Source organism: Triplophysa rosa, linkage group LG15, assembly GCF_024868665.1.
Source record: "Triplophysa rosa linkage group LG15, Trosa_1v2, whole genome shotgun sequence".
NCBI lineage: Eukaryota > Metazoa > Chordata > Actinopteri > Cypriniformes > Nemacheilidae > Triplophysa > Triplophysa rosa.
The window spans coordinates 2,948,073-2,970,967 of NC_079904.1; the positions used below are offsets into that span (position 1 = coordinate 2,948,073).

General features: G+C 38.9%; 1 protein-coding gene across 3 annotated transcripts in view; it reads right to left on the bottom strand.

Annotated features, from left to right (window-relative positions):
* The window catches only part of LOC130565488 (kelch-like protein 29), a 197,584-nt gene that overhangs the window by 2,896 nt on the left and 171,793 nt on the right, over window positions 1-22,895 (bottom strand). For 2 of the 3 annotated variants that reach the window (XM_057352226.1, XM_057352227.1), the window contains 3 exons: window positions 15,049-15,231; window positions 14,546-14,726; window positions 1,629-1,822 (listed from right to left, as the gene is read on the bottom strand). In XM_057352226.1, coding sequence (XP_057208209.1) covers window positions 1,629-1,822; window positions 14,546-14,726; window positions 15,049-15,231 — 558 coding nt within the window. The other variant, XM_057352228.1, reaches the window with a different exon arrangement.

Here is a 22,895-nt window from a genome sequence, read left to right on the forward strand (position 1 = left end):
ACATCATGTACTTCGAGTGGAGTTTTTCTCGCTCGGTTCATCTGTTAGACGCAGAGAGTGAATTAGTGTTTGCACAGTTTAGTGTTTACAACTGAATGCAGAAATATCAAAATCACAGAAACAACAAACAACCTCTGCGGAGTGGACATCTAGGGATGTTCATCATTTTTTTATAATTTGCCGTTAGTAATTGAATTGACCAGGAATAGGAATTAAACAAATGTGAAGAAGGATTTCACAGCTTTAATGATGGAAGGCATTTGGACCCTGGGGAAGCCCACCTCCCTTTAGCCAATGAGATTCATTTTGATTCAACATCTGTGTATTTTTCTTATCCTGTTTATGTTTCACAAAGTTACGAGCAAAAATGACAAATAAATAACATCTGTTTGTAACTCTCTATGTGCTTTCACACTCAAATGTCTTTTATCACTAAACTTAGTCCATGTTTGAAACTTACAGTAAGCTATTACATACAATTCATTTATATAAATTCTGATATAAAAATCAATGTTATTTCTGTACCACTTGCAATAAGACGGAAAAAAAAACATTTTAAGAAGAGGAAAATTATATAATACATAAAAAATAGATGCAGAATTGTCTATTCTGTATACTTACCACATTTTTACCATAATGTATTGTATTTAATCTATTTTTTATTTAATTATTTTTTAGTTTATTATTCATATAAAATAAAATAGATATAAGTAATATTCCATATACATATTAAATAAGTAATAATAATAATAAAAAACAATATCGTTATAATTATATGCTAATAATAATATGTCAAATTAATAATAATAATAATTATTATTATTATTGTTGTTAATTAATGTAATACATATAAATATTAATAACATATGTATTATTATTATATTTAATAATATAATAATAATTTATTATACATTATCAAGTACGAATACTAGCTCTGTGATGATTATTTTCAATATGATTTTGGCCGATCAAGGACATTTCTTAAAACTTGCGTCCCAAGTCTGTTCACACCACCTCCCTTCAGGCAAATGACACAACACTGTAAAGGCTTACAGACCTCTCTCGCATTTGTAAGAAAAAAAAATCACCGACTTATGCACCGGAACACCTGCTAGGAAAATCTTTACTCCGAGCTAAACCAACACAACTCCGACACAGACTCGCGAGTCGAGAACACCGCACTTTTCTCCTTCATAACACCTGTATGGTGCGTTCATCTAATCTTAACGTGTCTCAGAATGACTCCCCGTCTGTGTACTGTATGCAACTTCATTTAATTAATGACTTCATTTGGTTTCCGAAAGAGCCGATGATGGCACAGCACAGCAAACAAATGAGCCGAACGCAGCAATAAAGATCAGCGGCGTCCCACTCCGCTACATCAGGCCTTTTGTTCTAGTACAATTGTGCCCTTGAGCAAAGCAAATTAGCCCAGAAATGCCTTTCAAGAACGCTCACCCTGGTTCACACCATAAATATGGAACCACTTATTGGTTCCGTGTTGGCTAATCTGTTTTTTATTCGTCTTCGGGCGGGAGTCGGGGCGCGCGGATAAACAATTTTCATTTCCATTAATGAATTTCAATTGTTCATTCCTGCGCAAATGACCTTGTGGTATCATCGCTCACCGATCATGGGGGACTCGATGAAGCTCCAGGTGTTGGTCTGAGGGATGTAAGACTGCAGCACGCCGGCGGAGCGTCCCGCCTCATTTACGCCACCGAACACGTAGATCTTCCCTCCGCACACGGTGGCGGCTGCCGAATGCACGGGCTTGGGCAGCGGGGACACGGTTTCCCATTGATTGGTGATGGTGTCGTACCTGAGGAAAGAAAACAAAGCTTGTTAACACAGCGGCTGCCGTTAAACAAACAGATTGTGATTGGACGAAGCCATCAAACCAGGTGCCTCAGTACATCCAGGCTACTAAGCTTGACGTCAGCGATGGAACTAAATAAAATAACAATGGAGGCCTCCATCATACGTCGTCACGTGACCAGGCCTTCAGCTGCCCCCGCTGTTCTCCGGATCAAACCGCTGTCAAGGGAGCACAGAATCTTCTCTAATTGCCCTTCATGATGGCCGGGAGATGTTCCACCAGCGCACGCTACAGGTGGAGATTTAACAAGAGAGCAGGTGTGCGTCTGTCTCCCGTGTCAGTGATTGCCACCGAAAGGTCGACGTGAACTGCTGAATCAGCTTCGAGGAATTTACTGTAAGAGAGGAATGGAAACCCAAGTGGACTGTAGGTTATGGGTCAGCGCGCTCTAACTGTAACTACAAAATAAATCGAACGTAATAGAGCGCCTCAGAGATGACGGATTTTTGCGTGCAAATCCACAAAAAAGCGAGTTAGCATTCTAGCACTTCCAGTTCCATTGCCTGAAAGTCTTTGGGTTTGTTGAATGGGTTTTTGGTAAATCTGAAACGAGCACTGTGGTTAACAAAACATATGACATGAAACCAGTTAAAACCCGGTCGTGATTTTTTTAAAGCTTTATTGTGTCAAGTAAACTTTTTCTTTCAAATCTAGATGAACTAACATCATCAAAAACATGCGAACTGACATGGGAATCACACGAAAACCTCCCAACGCCACATTTCACATACGAAATGCATACCATTTTTCACATGTGGGACGTCATTCAAATTCAGTCAAAACTGCGTGAAACGGCTTCCTGTGTTTTTCTTTTTAGACAAGTGCACTATACAGACGGCCACTATACAGGGCAGGGCGATGGAAGAAATGAGATCAAGACAAAGTGAAGCGGGCATGAATCACGCCGTGACATCCGTGGTGCGGTATCATCCGGTCGATCGCGTCCGGTGTGGAGGTGATGGGTTTTCTATGATGATAGCATCTCTGTAGTTATGTAATTATAAGAGCTACTATACCGTGACCCACATACTTCCTTCCCCTGCTCCTACACCCCACTCGATTTAATCACGCCAGAGCCGGAGGGAAGCAGCTGATTGGCTGTTTTGATAACCTGTGGGCTGCAGGGAGCAAACGGGTTCAAATGGAGAGAAGCTCAGTCGTAGTGACGCTCTGACAGGAGGGCTGTTAAGAAACATGAAGAGAAAATCTCATCCGCCTCATCCTGCTGATAAAGCCGATGCTCTGTGAATCATTTCCATTGTGCCGAAAGTGTGCCGGCCACTTCTGAGTGTCTGCCTGACCTTAACAAGCTCTGCTTATCTCTCATGCCTCTTGGTTACATTCACATTACAGCGGCTTCAGGATTGAGGTCACGGGGTCAAGTGCATGTTTCTTACCCCGCCAGCGGCACAAACATGCATGGTGCGGATGGGATCGATACCTTCATTTTGAGACTTGCGTGGTTTACTGCTTAACTACTAAAAACAGCTTCACCGTATGCATACATACATAAATCATTTTCTTTTAGAATAACCTTATAAGAATCTACTTAAAGGGACAGTTCACCCAAAAATGAAAATTCTGTCATCATTTGCTCACCTTCGAGTTGTTCCAAATCTGCAAAAAATGTCTTTGTTCTGATGAACACAAAGAAAGATATTTGGAAGAATGCTTGTAATCCGACAGATGTTGCCCCCCATTGACTCCCATAGTAGGAAAAAAGACAATGGTAGTCAAAAGTGCATCAGAACTGTTTGCTGTCCTACATTCTTCCAAATGTCTTCTTTGTGTTCAACAGAACAAACAAACAAAAATGATAAAGTAATTTTTCTTACTATGGGAGTCAAGATCTGTTTCGATATAAGCAATCTTTCAAATATCTTTCTCTGTGTTCATCAGAACAAAGACATTTATTTAGATTTGGAACAACTGGAAGGTCAGTACATGATGACAGAATTTTCCCTTTAGTATCCCTTTAATACATTTGATTATTTCATTAATACACACTGATTTGATTTTAATGGCTGTTGATGGGATTTTAAACATGAGGAAAAACGTTACAGTTCATTTACAACACACACTTTGTGTCAACAGCATTTAATAAATAATTAGTAAATAAACACCGGTCACGCAAACTTTACAGGTTTATATTTAACATATTGACCATAGACCATTTCAAAATTATTTTCCGTTTTTCTGAATTTACTATTTATAGGTGTGAGTTTAGGTAAAATGATCATTTTTGTTTCATTCTGTGAACTACTAACAATATTTCTCCCAAATTTCAAATAAAATATCGTTTCTGTTTGCATTTATTTGCAGAAAACAGGTCAACATAACCGAAAAGATGCTCTGTATTTTGTCATACTTCAAATAGCCTGCTGCAAAGAAAACAAGTTTATATTCACTTTTAAGCGATACAACAGTAATATTTGGACATGTATTTAGAAAAAGTTCAAGTTACAGCCTGTTTTTTATCACAGTTTTCAAGTGTCTTGTCTTGCTGTCAGTCTTTCACGTAGCTGTTGGATGACTTTGTCGTCACACCTAAGGTGATCCTAAAAACTAATCCCAAAAATGATAAAGCACATTTTTGCAGATCAACGCTTTGTCACATGAACTTCAAATATTGTGATGTGAGTGACAGAAGTGTATTAGTTTGTCATTACAATGACATTTGTTTCTGTTTTGCAATGCGTCGTACCTCTAACGCAGAAAAACGACTTTACATGAAAACATTACCAGAAAGTAAAACAAATGCACGGTTCATGCTTAAACTAAACTAAAGCTAAAAATGTTCATTAATGCACTTAAATCGTACTTGCTTTCCCTGAAAATCAAACCTATGACCTTTACATAAAAGCCAAAAAAACACCTCAAATTAGTTTTGGATAATATAACATATTACAACTGAAATATTCCATTCAATTCAAATATTTCTACAGCACCAACCATTTTGCATTGTGGCAAAATAACTTTACTCTTTATTTTAATATATTCTCTGTAGAGACAAGAAAAAATGTTAAATAAATAATGTAAAATGATGAAAAATACAGAATAGTGTAAGATTAGCAATATTAGCAACAGTAACTGTAAAGAAGCCTGTTCAATTTTAATTAGACTGCCATGAACACAGAGATATTTGGAAGAATGCTCGTAACCAAACAGTTCATGTCCAAACTTTTCACTGTCTGAAAAGTCATTCTTTACACTTTCTACACTGGTCAGGGAATATCATCTCAATAAAAACTAACGCTCCAGAGGTGATGTGCAACCCACACTGATTCATTATCAAAATATAAACAACATTTCATTATTCATCAAAGTTCAACACTCATTATTGAAAGCTCTCAAGCACAAAATGTGACAAACAAACACATTAATAAATGCATCACACGTCAACCGACCAAAAAACCTTCAGAATCAAATCACGCACCAGCTAAACGCTGGTCAGAAACATGTTCCTTAGACACCAGAACAAAGAATGATTTTTTTTATCTAACAGCCCATTTGGCGTTTTTAAATACCAAGGACCTGGAGCATTCAGCTAGAACAGTGACATCACACACTGGAGGCGGAGCCAGCGTTTTTTCCCTGTGAGGAACGAAGGCTGAAGGTGCTTGTACCAAATATTATAAACAATCACCACATATTAGCAACATACAGAATGTCATGTATTAATTAAAAGGTAAGAATCATGGCTGTGAACACAAAGATGGCATCTCAAATCACAGTGACCCAAAAACTAAAAAGTTAGATTTTTTTTACCGTGTTGCCTTGTAAAACACTTCCCAGAATGCTTCAGGAGGACGGCACTTTGAATGGTGGGTGCTTTGATCGGAAAAATCTGCTAAATGGTTACCAGAAAAAAAATCATAAAAGGTGAATATTTCATTTTTTATTAAAAAATAAATAAAAAAACTATATTTGTGTAAAATAAAAGTTTATAATATTTTCTCATATTTATAGCATTTTTATATTAAGTATTTTATGCACATTCACATTTTTTAAAACATTCCTTAAATTCCTTGATGCTAAAAATCTATAATAAAAGTGCACATGAAAGAGATTTTAACATATTACTTGTTAACATCCTATATTTATATTCCACTTCTGTCCACTACTGGCTTTTAAAAAACAGGAAAGAAATGAGCAAAAAAACAATTGCCAGACTTTGTGATCAGAATGTATTACGGTTGATCAAAAAGAAGGAAAAACTGATTTGAAAAAAAAACAGGAAACAAGTCAAAATATGTGGTAGACGTTTACTCGCTATTTAGTGTCTCAACCAAACTCTGAACATTATTAGATATTTAGATTTAATGCCGCTATTAACCCTGAAACTATCCAGCGACTAATTCATCCTCACATTATGAGCCAGATTTCTAGATCATTTTGTTGTCTGTTTTAAAAAGAAAACCTTGAGAAGTTAGGTAAAGCTCTTCAGTCGGCTCTGTAATACACATAAACAAATCAGCAAATGCTGTGAAGCGGTGCTTACCGCTCTGTAACTTCATGTAATCTATTTCAGTAGAATCAGACCACACAGATATGCCTAATAATCTCTCTGATCTCCCTTATTTGTAACTCGGCTCTTTGGGCTCTCCAGACGCGAGTATCCGTTTCTCAATCTCTGCAGAGGGCACCTTGAGTCTCCATCAGCAGAACTCCACGCAGGACTCGCACTTAATTGGATTTGTGCATCACACACAAATTGTGACATTACAACTCGACGGCGGAGTAGGTCATGCGCCAATTACCAAAGCTCACAGCGCAAACGGCCGCGGCCGCGGAGGCTCGCCCGAGACTTCATTACCCGCCCGTCGTTTCTCTTTTCATTATGTGCTGAATGAAGCGCTCACCACACGAGCTGATGTTTGAGACGGAGGGATCAGAGGACAGAGAGTTGCTGAGAGTTACTGTGATCTTCCACTGCCGTCTGTGACATGAGCTCCATGAAGAACTCTTGCTTTACTTTCATCCTGTGTATACTTTTACACGTTAATTTCTCTCTGGGGTTGAGTTTGGAAAACGCCACGTTATTGGCTGATCTGTTTGGAACAGGCTGGAATGAGCGTGTTTATGGGAAGTTTTGTAACTTTACAGTGATAAATGTTCAAAATAAATAGACAAAATTGTCAATAAAGAAAGATAATGAGAGGATGATAGAGGGTTAAAGGGAAGTCACAATAAGGGACTAAACAGTACTTTTGAAATCTAAACATTTGGGTGTAATGATATATCGCAAACATTTTACGATATGTATTGTAGATTTTTCTACAATATAACATCTGTGAAATCCAACTGCTTGAGCTGTCATTTAAAAAATGTTGATTTGAAATGTATTAACTTTTCGTATTTTACTTTTTTAGCTTTAATTGCTTAGATTTTTATTTTTAACTTTCAACTCAATTCAATTTTTCAGTGACAGACCAATTTTTTTAAATTATTTAATAAAATTTAATTCAATTCTATTGCAAGTTGTATGTACAACAATAATGTAGTAAATATAGTTTTGTAATTAAATCTATAAATCTTAACCTTTTTAAACTTTAGTTTACATTTTTGCAGTGTTGGGCAAGTTACTCTGAAAAAGTAATAAATTACTAGTTACTAATTACATATTCAATGGTGTAATTAGATTACTGTACAAATTACTCTCTCCAACAAGTATTTAATTACTTATTACTAATTACTTTCTATATCCTGTATCAACCTTGATTAGTTAAGTGATTCAAAAAAAGACATGAAACGTCTCTTTTCATTCATACAAATAAACAATATTAAACTACATAAAGTATCATTATTAACTGACCAAAGTATTACAAATGTGAGAATTATACATTAAAGCACAGATTTTATAGTTAGAGTTTGAATTTTGATGTCAATTCCACTATTACACACACATATTACACAAAGTATTTAGTTTAATTACATCATAAGTAACTGTAATTAAATTACAGAAAAATTAGAGTAATCCCTTACTTTACTTTTTCAAGGGAAAAGTAATTAAATTACAGTAACTAATTACTTAGTAACTAGTTACACCCAACACTGCATTTTTGTAATTAAAAAATGTAAAATATAATAAAAAAATATTGCGATAAAGTATTGTGAATCATCCCATAGAATGCAACACTTCACACATTAAAATACTTCACACACTAAACATTTTAAAGAAAAACATATTACAATAAAATGCATATGAATTTAACAAATTATATGAAAATGATGAGATGATATAGCCAAGAAGGTCAAAAAACAGGACAAAAATCTCAGTTTTAAGTTGATGGGGGTTATACGTACATATTTAAATATCTGTTTAAACTACATAATTTAATCATTTATATTAGATAATCGTTTCTCAACCATATCAAATAATTCTTAGAATACCAATGAGATCTACCTCTAATGCTCAAAACAATCTAAGTGCACCATCTAAAGAGGCTCCAAATGATTTCTGTGGTGCTCGTCTTTCTTTCTTTCTCAACCACAAGCCATATTTTTGTCAGCAAACCTTCAGCGTTCCATAGCCGGAGGGATGGAGGGAGAGCAGGAATGAACAAGAGAAATGAGTTGCCTGCCGGTGCAACTTGGAAATCTCCCAAACCATCAGCCAGTCATTTATCTGGTACACAGACTCGCCCAGACATCCATTACCTCCACCAACCTAATACCCTCCTTGGGCGTAGCCGAGATATATTCCTGTCAAACTACACATGACTGCGGAACTGACACGGCGAGGCCCGGAAACGTGAGGAACGCGCCTGATGCCGGACGGACACACGCCTAGCCACGCTTCGAGAAAACCTTGAAGTTCTTCTTCTGGGTTGTGACCGAGGGGTCAAGGTTTGTCTGGTTAACAGAGTCTCTGGTGGTACATGCAGTAACTACACCAACTTGACCTATTTTTCTACTCACCATCACCATTAAAGTAACCGTGTATTCTGAAGGAATGGACATTTACGCATAAAGACATAATAAATACATTTGAATAACATACAGATCCGACTAAAATGACCATGATCTTCAAAAGCTTTTGATCTGAAAACAGGTGTCCGAAATGAGTCGTGTGGAGAAAATGATTATTGTGCGAACATCTTCATTTACTTAATTATAAAATAAAAAGAATTGTTAAAATGTTTTTGAGTAAATAACGATCAAAAATGAGCCAATGAGATCCCAGAAATGATGTGAACTTCTTCCAAAGCATCTTGGGGTAAGACTAGGGATGTAACGATTCACCGTGAGCCGGTTGAAAATCGGTTATAATGAGTGACAATTCAAATCGGTTGAGGTGTGAACTGAATCGCAATACATTTTTTGAACAGCAGGGGCCGCTATTTTCACTGCAAATCTAAACGTGGACATGCTGATATTTCTTAAATGCAAAAAAATCCAAGAAAAGCTCAGACAGTATTAGTTTGTTTATATTAAAGAGACTTTTTCTATTATTAATTTGATATAAAATTGCAGTTTAGTTTTGTTATTTGAAATAAAACATAATTTTATTATACAACGAAACGTGAAGCATTTAAGAAATAATGCAAGGGAAGTTGTTCATTTCTAATTTGTTTCAACTCATTTTGTAAAAATAAATCGTGAGTAAATCGTGAATAAATCGCATCGTGAGATCAGAATCGTGACTCGCATCGCATCGTGAGCTGAGTGAATCGTTACATCCCTAGGTAAGACGTTAACCTTTTTTTGCAAATTCTAGGCAAACGTGAATATACTACATCTTAACAAGTTTTGATTTATTATGGATTTTTGTTTAGTAACGACATAATTCCCCAAGTTACATTACATGTTTATGAGTTTGGTATTATTCTAAAATGTGGAAAAAATTGTGGTCCAAATATTTGAATGACAGCGATGACATCATCCAATTAACATCGTCACATGCCATTTACGCTCCAACCGATTGGCTCAAAAACCCCTAGAAAAGAAAAACCGACTCCTAGACGAAAATATTTCCCATCACGTTTTTCCATCGAGCCAAAAACATATTCCACGACATCCGCACATTTCTCTCATTAGATTAGCAAAGCTAGCCACCCGCCGTGCGCGCCGCTCTGGGACGCTGGCTATCGAACATCGCCCGCGGCCTTGCGTATGTGAGCTGAAGAGACGGGCGAAGGGAAGCGGAGAGGTTTGTAATTAGAGAAGGGGTTTAGTTCAGTTTTGGCTGCTCTTCATACTCATTTCCACATGGGCAGAAGGCGGCAGTGGCAGGAGATGGGAGTCTAACTTGCGGGGCGGTGGGCCACAGCGGGCGACGGAGTTCTGAAGATTCATAATCCCACCGAGCGCTGGATTATCACGGCAGGGTGCGAGGGAACACGCCCCACGGTACGGCACGAACACCCGCAGACACACATCACACGCCCTCCACCTCACACATACGGATGAGAGCTCTGATAGGAAATAAGCAAGTATCTAGTATGTTCTAGCTAAAAAGAAATAGGTTTGAAATATGAATGTTGTTTGAAATAAAGAGGATCTAACCTCTCTGTGTGTGTTTTCAGTTGGGTGCACTAAAGGCCTTGACAGCTTCTTCAGGTTAGCAGACAATAGGAACAGGATTACTGTCAAAGCGTTTCTGAGGAGGGACGTTGATTCTCGGTAAGAGTGAATGGACCTCAGATGGGGGGATTCTCATCTCGGAGCAGAGAGCATTTCTGAGTCCAGACCGTAAAGCGTCGGGTCGCCCGGCCATCCATTCATTTGTCACACCCGTGCTGGTGTCTAATGGACTACAGCATCACTGTCGATTTGTCATGGGACTAGACCCATGTCCCCGTCCTGTCTCCTGGGAAAAACGTTTTCTACATTTTGGAAAAAAGGAAATTTAACTATGTAACAAAATAAATACATTTATTTATTAAAAATAAAGCACTGGGAAGTTTAAATATTTGTAGAAAAAAGGCACCTTATTATGTAAAAAGTAAATTTATTTGGTAAATAAAGGATTCCTATAACTTGGAAGTTTAAATGAAAGTTAAACTTTAGGTTGAAGAAATGTAGTTCATCTATTAATCTTAGTTAATGTTAACTACTAACAGATAATTAACATTAAAAGTGGTGAACCAACACAAAGGAACAATGAACAATTATATTTGCATTAACAGATTGTAAAAATACATTAGCTCACTAACGTTAATCAATGAGAAATGATGTTACGATTTTAAAGTGATCCATCCAACATTGAATAAAAACATTTAACAAACGAAATAAAAGTGCAACAGTCACAAAACAGCGAAAGCTGCAAAAACCACCCATGAAATCAAAGCGGCGAGTTTAATTTCAATAGCGTCAAAAACGCCGACTGTGTGCGTGTGTGCGATCTCACTATAACTCTCATTATCCAAATGAACTCAATTATATAAATATTTCACGCTGCTTTCTCTGTATTATCTATATGAGCTCATTAAACACAAAATGATGTTTATAGGGGGAAAGCATTTCCTTTTATTTGTTTTAGAATAAGCAATCAACAACACTCACTGGTTTGCCTCTGTGCACAAACAAAAACACAATTCATAAAATTTACTCTACATACTGTACCATAAAGGAAATAAAGAACAGGAGACCGTGACGCCGCGGTAGGACTGAAGCGACCGGTGGCCGTGAGACAAGCGTACTGAAGACATAATTCATAAAGGCGTGAATGATTTCATGGTTGGGCGCAGGGAAACGTGCGAGAAGACAGATGGTGGGGCATAAACAAGAAGAGCAAGGGATTGAGCGAGCGAGAGCGAGAGAGCGAGAGAGAGAGGGAAACACGGAACTAGAGATCTATAAAGAGACCACAGGCATGTAAAGAAAGCATCCGTTAAAGGGATAGTTCATCCAAAATTAAAAATGTGTTCTCATTCAATAAAAACTCTTTCTTCAGTGTAACACAAAAGAAGATCTTTTGAGAAATGTCTCAGTGGTTTTCAATGGGGATCAATGCCAACATTTTTCAAAAGAACTTCTTTTGTGTTCTGCAGAAGAAACCAAGTCATTCAAGTCTGTAATGACATAAGGGTGAATAAATAATATCAACATTTTCATTTTTGGGAGAACTATCCCTTTAACTTAACATCATTTAGCCTACTATTCCCAATTTAGCAGATCATTTCATATTCACATCTGATTCTTCGAAAACCATCTCACATCTGGGATTAAGTGATATCAGACCGCTCATCCAGGCTGCTTAACGGTCATAAAATCACAGTTTGCCGTAATAAAACAACTATAAAATATGTTGCCTTGATCTGATATGTTGTGTCTAATTGCTCATGTGGTAAGTAGCTGTGCCCATTATATTAAAAAAAACAAAAAAATTACATATAATATCATTTTTTGTTAATTTTCGTATAATTACATTCAGTGATATGGAGACAGCCCTAGCGATTTATTTCTTGTAAATTTATATTGTGACCCACCTAAACACTTTTTTAGATTGCTACACACCTAACACAACACACAGTCAAATTTCGTGATAAACAGCCCACGGCACGCACGCACGCACGCACACACACACACACACACATTAAACAACAACAACCTCATGCTGTTTTCAAAGAGTACAACATCCCAATCATAACCCATGTACGTCTAGCGTTGACACACCGCAAATAACTTAATGACAGGGGAAATAAAATGAATTGGCGTGTGAAGAGCGTTTGCTCAACTACGAGAGGCGGCAACGCATCGAAGCCCCCGTGATTAAATCCCCGCGTGACACAGAGACCCTCGACACAGCCTACTGTACTCAACACTGTACACTCCGGATGCAAAGTCACAGTGAATGTTTAAGGTGTTTGAGGTTGATGCAATTCAAACGACGTGCGAATTGCTTGCAAAAATAATGAGTGTTTATCCCCGTGGCGGCGCTGAACCGCAAGCTATGTCGTTCTGCTCAACCTGCAGCCTCCGTGTCAATAATGAGAATGTAATGGTGGGGATTCTGGGTTATGATATCGATTTCATGCGAATGCAAGCAGGTTCTAGCTCTCCGTTGGGGAAGGGATGCTTATAAGCCATGCGATCGCCTGCACGCTTGAGGGCTTTACATAACCGGCATGAAAAATTCATACGACATGTTCATAGACAATACATTCCTGAAGTATGCATGACACCAACACCAAGGTCATGGGTTCGATTCCTAGGGAACCTACACATAAATGTATGTACGTATTAAATACATCGTGAGCCGCATTTAGTGCATGCGTGTAAAATAACTGTATGGGCAGGATAGCGGGTTGGTTGTTTTATAATACTACAATACTAATGCGACAGAAGGCATTTAAAAGAAATAGATTTTCATTCTGATGGACTCGTGTGCTCCTTTCAGAGCAGTAATGAGCTGCAGCCGACTCTCTTAATACAAACCATAATGTTTTTGTGATCGCTCCGTTTAATCTCGCGCTTTCACACCGCCTGCGACCTGTTTTCACAGCGCTGCTCCGAGAGGTTCATCACAATCACAACAGATGGTATGAACGCTCTGCACATATAAAAGACTGCATTACCCATAATGCACTGTTTCCCCGAGCCAGTATCTCACAGAAGTCTATTACAGATGATACATCCCTTTGGGATTAGAGGAAGATTTATCGAGACTTCGAATCTAACCACACGTATGAGGAGGCCTTGGCTTAAGGGTTAAGCCAAAATGCTATTTATACACCAATGTTGAAAAGTTTAGGATCACTTGAAATGTTTGCAAAAGTTTACAATTATTTTGGTAGATAAAAACATACTAATGTCCAGTGTTGGGCAAGTTACTCTGAAAAAGTAATTAATTACTAGTTACTAATTACACATTCGATAATGTAATTAGATTACTGTACAAATTACTCACTCCAAAAAGTATTTAATTACTAATTACTTTCTATATCCTACATCAACCTTGATGAGTTAAGTGATTCAAGGATAGACACGAAACGGCTCTTTTAATTAATTTAAATAAATAATATAAAACTACATAAAGTATCATTATTAATTACAAATTAAAGCACGGATTTTAAAGTTAGACTTTGAATTTTGATGTCAATTCCACTTCTGCACACACACATATTACACAAAGTATTTAGTTTAATTACATCAGAAGTAACTGTAATTAAATTACAGAAAAAGTAATCCCTTACTTTACTTTTTCAAAGGGAAAGTAATTAAATTACAGTAACTAATTGCTTAGTAACTAGTTACACCCAACACTGCTAATGTAAATGCATTGATTTGTTTCATTAGAAAACTAAAAATGTTATTGTAATGTTTTTGAATGGAATGACTGAATACTGCAGAACAAGCTGGCAATAAGAGTTCAGACGAGATGTGAACGTATTTAATACGGTTTAAAACGCATCTCAAGGTGACACCTGCTTAATGAAACGACCAGAGAGAGATTTAACGTCTATATTAGTCGTAAAGATGTTGGTTTGACGTTTTCATTCAGTTCTAAATCTGTCGTTGTTACGTTTGTATAGCGTTAAAAAACTGAAATGGGTTCTGGATCAGCGTTGGTTACATCTTGCTAAATGGTCTATAGGTCCTGCATACAAATGCAGTCAATTACTTTCCTGCAGATATGAATCAATAGTAATAAAACAAAGCAAGTCAAGATGATCGAAATAAAAAAATTCGAAAATTATTTATCGAAATAAAAAAAATCACCTTTCCACATGGTCCAAGTTTCCAGCCACTCCGAGTCCTCCGATAGTGTAAAGTTTCCCATCGTACACCAGGCTGCCGTGTCTGCAGCGGGGGACGGTCATTCGGGAGACCAGATTCCAGTTGTCCAGAAGTGACATGTAGCACCACACATCTGCCATCGTCACCCCCGCCTCCGTCCCACCTGGAAACAGGGCGACGTATCGGTCACGCCGCACGACTCTGACATTGCACAATGTCGTTTCAAACACGTACACTCGTATTTACTCGGCCTCAGAAAATAGAAAAAGTGAAATAACTCGGGTGATGTGGGATTTGTTGCTGCTGTTTTGATGCTAGAATCTAAAGGGCACATCCCTAGACACGGATCGAGTCCCGGCCTAGATTAATGCACAGCATCAGGCCGATCCTTCATGAGATCATGTGGCGAGAAACACTCAGCGCCTGAGAAGTGACAACAGAGTATTTCGCTTGATATACGACGTTCCCTCCAAAATCCGACATACCTGACAGGTAAATATTGTCCCCTGCCGAAATGACGCTGAAGAATTCGCGGTCGTAGAACGGAAGGCTGGCGAGCGGATACCACTTGCTGTTCTGCGGGTTGAAGCAGGTGACGGCCGTGAGAGAACGCTGGTTCATGCCGATGGCCTGCCTCCCTCCGACCAGCACGATCACCTCTGCGACACCTGCGGGTTAGACAAAGGATACAAATATCTGAGTTTATTGCCCCTGTGGTGGGGTGTCGAGGTGTTGAAATAGAGCGCCTGACAGGAGGCCATTCTTTATGGTGTATTGATGAACTGCAGGGACCCCCCAAAGAACACTGTTGTTCTCCCACACAGAGACGGTGTATAAAACAAGTATCTTAAAGGAACAGCTTACCCAAAAATCAAATGGTAAATAAATACACAACACTAAATCTGTATAGCGTTATCGTTCAATGTTATATAAAAACCGAAATCCAGGTTAACTCGCGCCCCACATCACGAGTCTGTTTGTGCATGTGTGTCCAATGAAGAGTGTAAGTGAATTATCAGAGCTTAACTAAACTCATAACCATCTGTTTGGCCGCACGCCCTCAAGTGTCTTATAACCGCCGGCACGTCAGCTTCAGCACCACATGAAATGCATCATTTGCACCTGTGCACTCATCCGTGATCTTGTCCCGTGTCGCTTTCATTTCGGGCTTTTCACATGGTCGTGTTTAGATATTCAAATGTGCTTGTTTATCGTTTGTAAAAGCAGAACATTTACAATGACAAAACTAAAATGAGAGGTTCTGTCAAACCTGTATGAAGAAGATATTTCGAAGGAATTTTAAGAAATGTCTCTTAATGGAAGTCAATGAGGGTTTGGTTACCAACATTCTTCAAAATATCTTCTTTTGTGTTCTGCAGAAGGAAGAAAGTCAAACAGGTTTGGAATGACATGAGGGTTAATAAATGATGAAAAGGGATGTATTTTATGATAAAAACTTAGAAGTAAAACTTAGTAAGAAACCTGTCCAAGCTGTTTATGCTACAGACATGAATGATGCTTCAAATAATGCAGCTTTATTGAAATTACGAGTGTTATTCATTTCATTCGTAAGACTTAAGAGTGTTGCCCGGCGGATGATAAAATGGGTTGAATAATATTTTTAGGAGGATCTGTTGACAGAAATGCAATATAATATACATAACTATGTGTTAAGAGGTGTATAAAGAGCTTACATAATAAAGCGTTATGTTTTTATTACCTTAGAATGAGCTATTTCTATCTTACATGAAATTCACCGCATTTCTACAGTAGCCCTAAATGGACAAACTGCTCTAGAGAGCGCGTTTGGTAAATATGTTATCTCCTTCTGAAAAGAAGCGAAAACGTGATGACATCCTAGTGCTGTGAGAGCCGCCGTAGTGCTTCGAAAGGGAGGGATGGAGTGAGCCATTGATTGCAATTCACAACCTCACCACTAGATGCCGCTAAATTTCATACACAGGACCTTCAATGCGTACTGCACTGAATCAATACAATTTTTATTAGTTCCTTGGATCGAGCATATGAGGCAACGCTATACAGGAACATTTTGGCCTGGAGGAACCACCTAGAACACCCTAGAAACCACTCAAAACACCTTAGCAACCACACAGCAATGCACCATAGAAAACTCAAGGGCAAGTGGTTCCCAAGCTGGGGAACAGATAAAGGCCTATTATTGACTTTTATTACTGCACAGAAATCTTAAACCATGTTGAAATGCTCTAGCCGAAGGAAAATGAAGAATTCCGACAAAAATCACCAAGTGTAACCAAACCCAGGTTTACATTCAGAAAGCCTACTGTTGTGTGTAAGGGTCACGATGTTCAGACTTCTCATGTCTACACCGGCGCGGGGCTTGTCATCAAATCGCCTGCTGGAGACCGGCTTTTGTTTAAGGTGCAGGAGGAAACATTGAGAGAGAGAGGCAAGAGAGGGAGATGTTCTGGAGCTTCCTCTAACCGCCGGCTCATCTTTCCGAATCAATACTTCCTCTGCGCTCCCCTGACAACAGCCGCGCTCCTGATCCACGGGCTTCTCTGCGCTCTAGCATTCTTCTTTTAAAACATTGTCATCTATTTCTCTCCCCCTCTCCATTTCTCTATCGCTCTCCTCCTCAATTTGAGCGCTTCTCTCCAGAGCAGGTAAAACACAAGTGGAGTGGAAAAGAGAGCAGAAAAAACAGAACGAGCGAGAGGAAAAGATACACTATGAGGGGTTTTGTCTTAACTGAGATATGAGAAAGATTCAGACTGCTGAAGCAGCTGGCAGAGACTCGTGCGCCGCTCAGCCGGAGAGAGACGGCGCAGATGCAAATGGACTATTAATGTGCCGAAGGTTTCTCTTATCTTCTTAAATTCTGTAATTAGACATCCAAAGCGAATGAAAATCGCTCCCAACCAAAAACTTTACCCTTGCTAACAATTTGTTATATAACATTATCATACTTTTTACACCAAAGGGGTTTTTCAGCTTTAAGTACTTTGATAGTTGTTAAAAGTCGAGTGTATGAAATTTAGCGGCATCTAGCGGTGAGGTTGCGAATTGCAACCAACGGCTCACTCCACCGCTCACCCCTCCCTTTCGAAGCACTACAGTGGCTGACATAGAACAAAGATGATACTTCATTGTCGAAGGAGATAATGTATTTACGAAACGCTCTCAGTAGAGCAGTTTGTCCGTTTAGGGCTACTGTAGAAACAACATGGTGAATTCCATGTAAGGGGACCCGCGGTGTGAGTAGACAGAAATAGCTCATTCTAAGATTATAAAAACATAACACTTTATTATGTAAGGTCTTTACACACCTCAACAGAAAAATGACACGATGGACCTTTAACACAAACATAACAAAATGCTGAAAAACTACATTTCTCATTCATTTTAAGTAATATGGAAGGTAAATCCTGCCAAATTTAAATAAATAAATTAAACGATGAAAATGAAAACCAGATTAATAGGCGTGTAACGGTTCTCGGTAAAATATTTAACCGCACCGTTCTCTAACAACGGTTCGGCACGCGCTTGGATTTTTATTTCACTATTTAGTGCAGGCATGTGAAAAAGAAAATGAAATGAAAACGAAAATGAAATAAAAGAGAAAATAAAATGAAAATCAAACTTTACATTTTAATTTGAATTGTGTCAGTATTATTTCGTGAGCATTAATACAAATCTTTGTAAAAATGTTTTTGCAATTTCTTTTTCCACAGTTGCCTTTTCATTTTCATATTGGCAGTCTTGCCTCGATGAAGATTTTAGTGAAAATGAAATGTCAAATCACAAATTGCATTTTCTTCTTCAATTTGACAGGGACAACGCATTCATTGTCAGTGTAAAAATGAAAATGAAAATAAAATTATTTTATTTTTCATTTTGATATTGTGCGTGCAGTTATGTATAATGAAATTGTTCATCTGGTTTACATTTTCATCATTTATTAATTAATTAATTAATTTAAATTTGGCAGGATTTACCTTCCATAAAGTAAAGCGTTTACTAATAATATAAAAAAAACGTTTCGTTGACTTTCCCCGCTTTCTAGTCATCTGGTGAGCCAAAACTAACCCATAATTGTTCCCTCACAATAAAAAAAGTCCAGCTGCAGCATGGTCTGTCAATCAAACAGTTTATCCGGGGATGGGGCAGAGCGGACTTCTCCAACATCTACTTTTCCTTTTACCTCCCCACACGTACGCTCCCGGCGTGATGAGCAGCCGCAGCATGCGCTCCACACCTCTGACAGGTGAGCTTCTCCTCGCTCTGCGCTCACGGCCTCCCACAGGACACGGTCCCGCAATCACGCCCGTCTCTTCCGCACCGCTTCCTCCTAATGAGTCCTATCTATGGCATCGCTTGAGCGGCTGCCATCGGTAAATAAAGGTTTGCTAGACATAACGTCAGGCAGCCAGGTAGCTCTCATCCCCCGCCGAGCTAAAGAGCAATAATGATAACATCCAGAGCGGAGAAAGTCGGTAAATAACTGTCTTTCCTCCTCTCCCCCAGCGCTCAATCTCTCCTGCCTCTCCTTCACTGCTGGAGGAAAGCAAAACTGCTCAAAACAGCCGTCACCTTGGCCTGGAAGAAGACCCCGGAGTCCCATAATCAAGACTCGACGTGCTTTCGCAAGGGGATGATTTTCACGTAATTGCCCGAGTCTTGCACTTTCCAACCAATTAAAACCTGGATTTGGAAGGGGTCTTCGAGTCCAAGAAAGAGAAGAAGAGTATGTTCTCTCTCTCTCTCTCTCTCTCTCTCTCCTTAGAGGCCTACAGTAGACTCGTTCTAAAATTGTAGCTTTAGCTTTTCTGTTAGTCAGAATGTGATGGGATGTCATTTCTTTTAAAAGGGAAGTTAAAATGATTTAATCATGTCATTTCAGAGAAGATGGTAACCAAACAACATGTAGTTCTCATAACAATAACGCATGTACGAAGTGTCCTTTAAAGCTGTACGGAACCTGGGTGTTGTGTGATTTAGCTATAAGCCTCTAAAATGGGAACCCCTGCTGCACCGGTGGATTTTTAGCCTCGCCCTCTAATTTTGGCTCAGGTGCATGAGCAGCCATGTAGACTTCTGCCTGCTGGTGTAAAATGTGGTCCAGACTACAGCTTGCTTGCTTTGGCTAAAAACACCAATTTAGACAAGAAGTTGTCTGATCGATGGGTTTTATGTGGCCAACCACATTTCCTTTAAATCAGGGGTCTTCAATGTTTTTCGGGGCAATGACCCCTTAAATGAGAGATGCATGGAGCAGGGACCCCCTTATACTAAATGTGTAAACGAAGCTATTTAAATAGAAACAACGCTATTGTCACAGCAATATTATGTTAAGACATTACATTAGCACTATTATGTTATTGTTGCACATATCTATCCATCCATCCATCCATCCATCCACCTACCTACCTACCTACCTACCTATCATCTATCCATCTATCCATCCATCCATCCATCCATCGGTCTATCTATCTATCCATCCATCCATCTATCTACAGTATCTATCTGTCCGTCCGTCCATCCATCCATCCATCCATCCATCCATCCATCCATCCATCTATCCTCGTCTGTCTGTCTGTCTGTCTGTCTGTCTATCTATCTATCTATCTATCTATCTATCTATCTATCTACAGTATCTGTCTGTCTGTCTGTCTGTCTGTCCATCCATCCATCCATCCATCCATCCATCATCGGTCTATCTATCTATCTATCTATCTATCTATCTATCTATCTGTCTGTCTGTCTGTCTGTCTGTCTGTCTGTCTGTCTGTCCGTCCGTCCGTCCGTCCGTCCGTCCGTCCGTCTGTCTATCTATAGTATCTGTCTGTCTGTCTGTCTGTCTGTCTGTCTGTCTGTCTGTCTGTCCGTCCGTCTTTCTGTCTGTCTGTCTGTCTGTCTGTCTATCTATCTATCTATCCTCGTCTGTCTGTCGTCTGTCTTTCGTTCTTTCGTTCTTTCGTTCTTCCTTCCTTCTATTATAATATCTATAATCTTGTTGCAACTACACAAGTTTACTCACATCTTACTTGCAAAAAACAAACCAAAAACAATCCTGTATGTATTTCCAAAGAGATGATGCCATAAAGTTCACAAAGTCTGGCAAAAGCGAGTAGTTTTTGATCGTAGGTGCACAGTGTAACGGCCTGAACAGATTGAATCATCATAAACACATAAACGTTTTACCCTGCACTCGAAGTCCATTAACAGTCTATGAGCAAACTGTTCACAACACAAGCACCAGTAGAATTATACAGCACAACACAATGATGGGCCACTTTCCTGTGGCCTCCATCCCGGAGCAATCTTTGCCATTCGCTTTCTCTATAGGGCTTAAAAAGAGAAATCAATAAAGAGTTTTGAGCTATAAAACAGGCCTGCTCTGAGATACATCCCAACATTACAAACACTGACTCAATTTGAAATTTACTACTTGAAACTTTGCACATTTTACAAGGTGATTAATTACTTATTCCATAAGTATTGTAAATAATATATTCAAATTAACAGTACAATATGAAATGACAATTAATAAACTAAATGAATAAAGTATGATATATTTAAGTATACAGCAAAAGTCTTTAGAGGGCTGGGAGCTATCATTACGAAATTTGCAATGCATCATGGGATCGGGAAGTCGCTCCTGAGCTCTTTCGCCTGAGTTGTTAAGGTGTTGGTGGCGCATGGTAACAAGAACATCTCTAGTTTGTGGCTACAATTTGGCTAGTGTAGTTCTTTATCAGGAATTCAGCTTTTAAACATAATTTAAAAAAAAATAAAAGCTGAATTAGCAATCTTAAAGCTCATGGTCATTTGTTTAGAAAATGACTGAAATAAAAATCAACCTAATAGCCACCAAACCCAATGCCTTTGCCCCATTCTACAAAGAAAATAACTCCCAGACACAACGTAAAACATTATTCTGAATCAGTCATTTCGTCTTCAAAAAGCCTTGCCGATTGATCACTGTCTCTAAAAGCAGCAATGTCTCATTTAATAGTTCAGCAGCCAAAATAGAGCAAAAAACCATGCTCAATAGAGCAACATAAGTGGGATTAAATCTGACAGGCGAAATGAAAACACTGCAGGCCCACCAAGCCAAAAACAAAATCATCTTTCTACACTTCCAGACGTAAATTCCATCCAGAAAAGTGAACAGCAGCCGAAACAGCTGAACGTAACTTTACGATTAGCGCTGACAGATTTATCATTTCCATTCTTCACAATCGACTAATCCAACAAAAGACATGTGAACGGGAAATTCAATTATTCCGTCAAATGAACTAACCGCCAATTTTGACACGGGAGTCGCAGACGGACGGGGAGCTGCGTGAGTATCGGTTGCAGCTGAAGCTCGGAGAAGCTGACAGTTGTGCTAGAAATGTTCTCAATAATGTCTCGCACACACTGCGCTCGGCCTCCATCCTTTTGTGCACTGCCAGACACTTTTACCCAAACCATCAAGCAACACATTTACTGTATACATTATGTGTGGGTTCAAACCCATGACCTTTGCAACGCTTCACCAACCAAGCCACGGTAACAACTACGCGTCATTGAGATCCCTGGGCATCTTACTGTGGCGCTGAGTTTTATCATCATGAAGGACTAATTAATCTGACTTAACCCAACGCTGAAGGTGAGACTCGAAAACCAATAAGGCTTTTGAGTTTTAAATCAATTAAACAAACGCAGACGCCCTGAGTAACGCCATCCTTCCGTTCTCAACCTTCGGCTGCCGGTCTGAAGACAAGCGCAGTAGAGAAATGAGTCGGTAAAAGCAGTTTGTGGTCTGTAAAGGATGGGGGTAAGTGTCAAATCAGCAAAACCCAATACCTTTGACACGGTAACTGCCGATTGAATGTTTCGTTTTGAGAGGGCGACCTCAATAAACTGTGTCAGAGCTTTGTGAATGCTCGCCAAATGGAAGGACAGATTGTGAAACGAAAACTAATTATCGTAAGAGACGGCACACGCAGAAACTCAAGGATACCAGAGACTAAATATTGGTTGCTATGGCTCAAAGGCAGAAGGATGCTTAAAAATATGCTCCATGTTTTTTTTATCAAATTTTGGCATGCAGTCGTAATGAATCGGTCGTACAACTCAATTGGTAGAACAGTGCGCTTGCAACGTTAAGGTCATCGGTTTGATCCCCTAAAAACAGCCTGAATGTTGATTTGGATGTGTCGGCTAAATGCATAAATGTACGTTTAAGAGATTAATGAAAGCTCAAAAAAAAATACTGGCTAGTAAACAGACCTTTGTTTTTGCTGTTGTGTAATGTGGGAAAGACTGTTGTTGAGTTTAATTAGGGTGGATTGCCCATCTATAC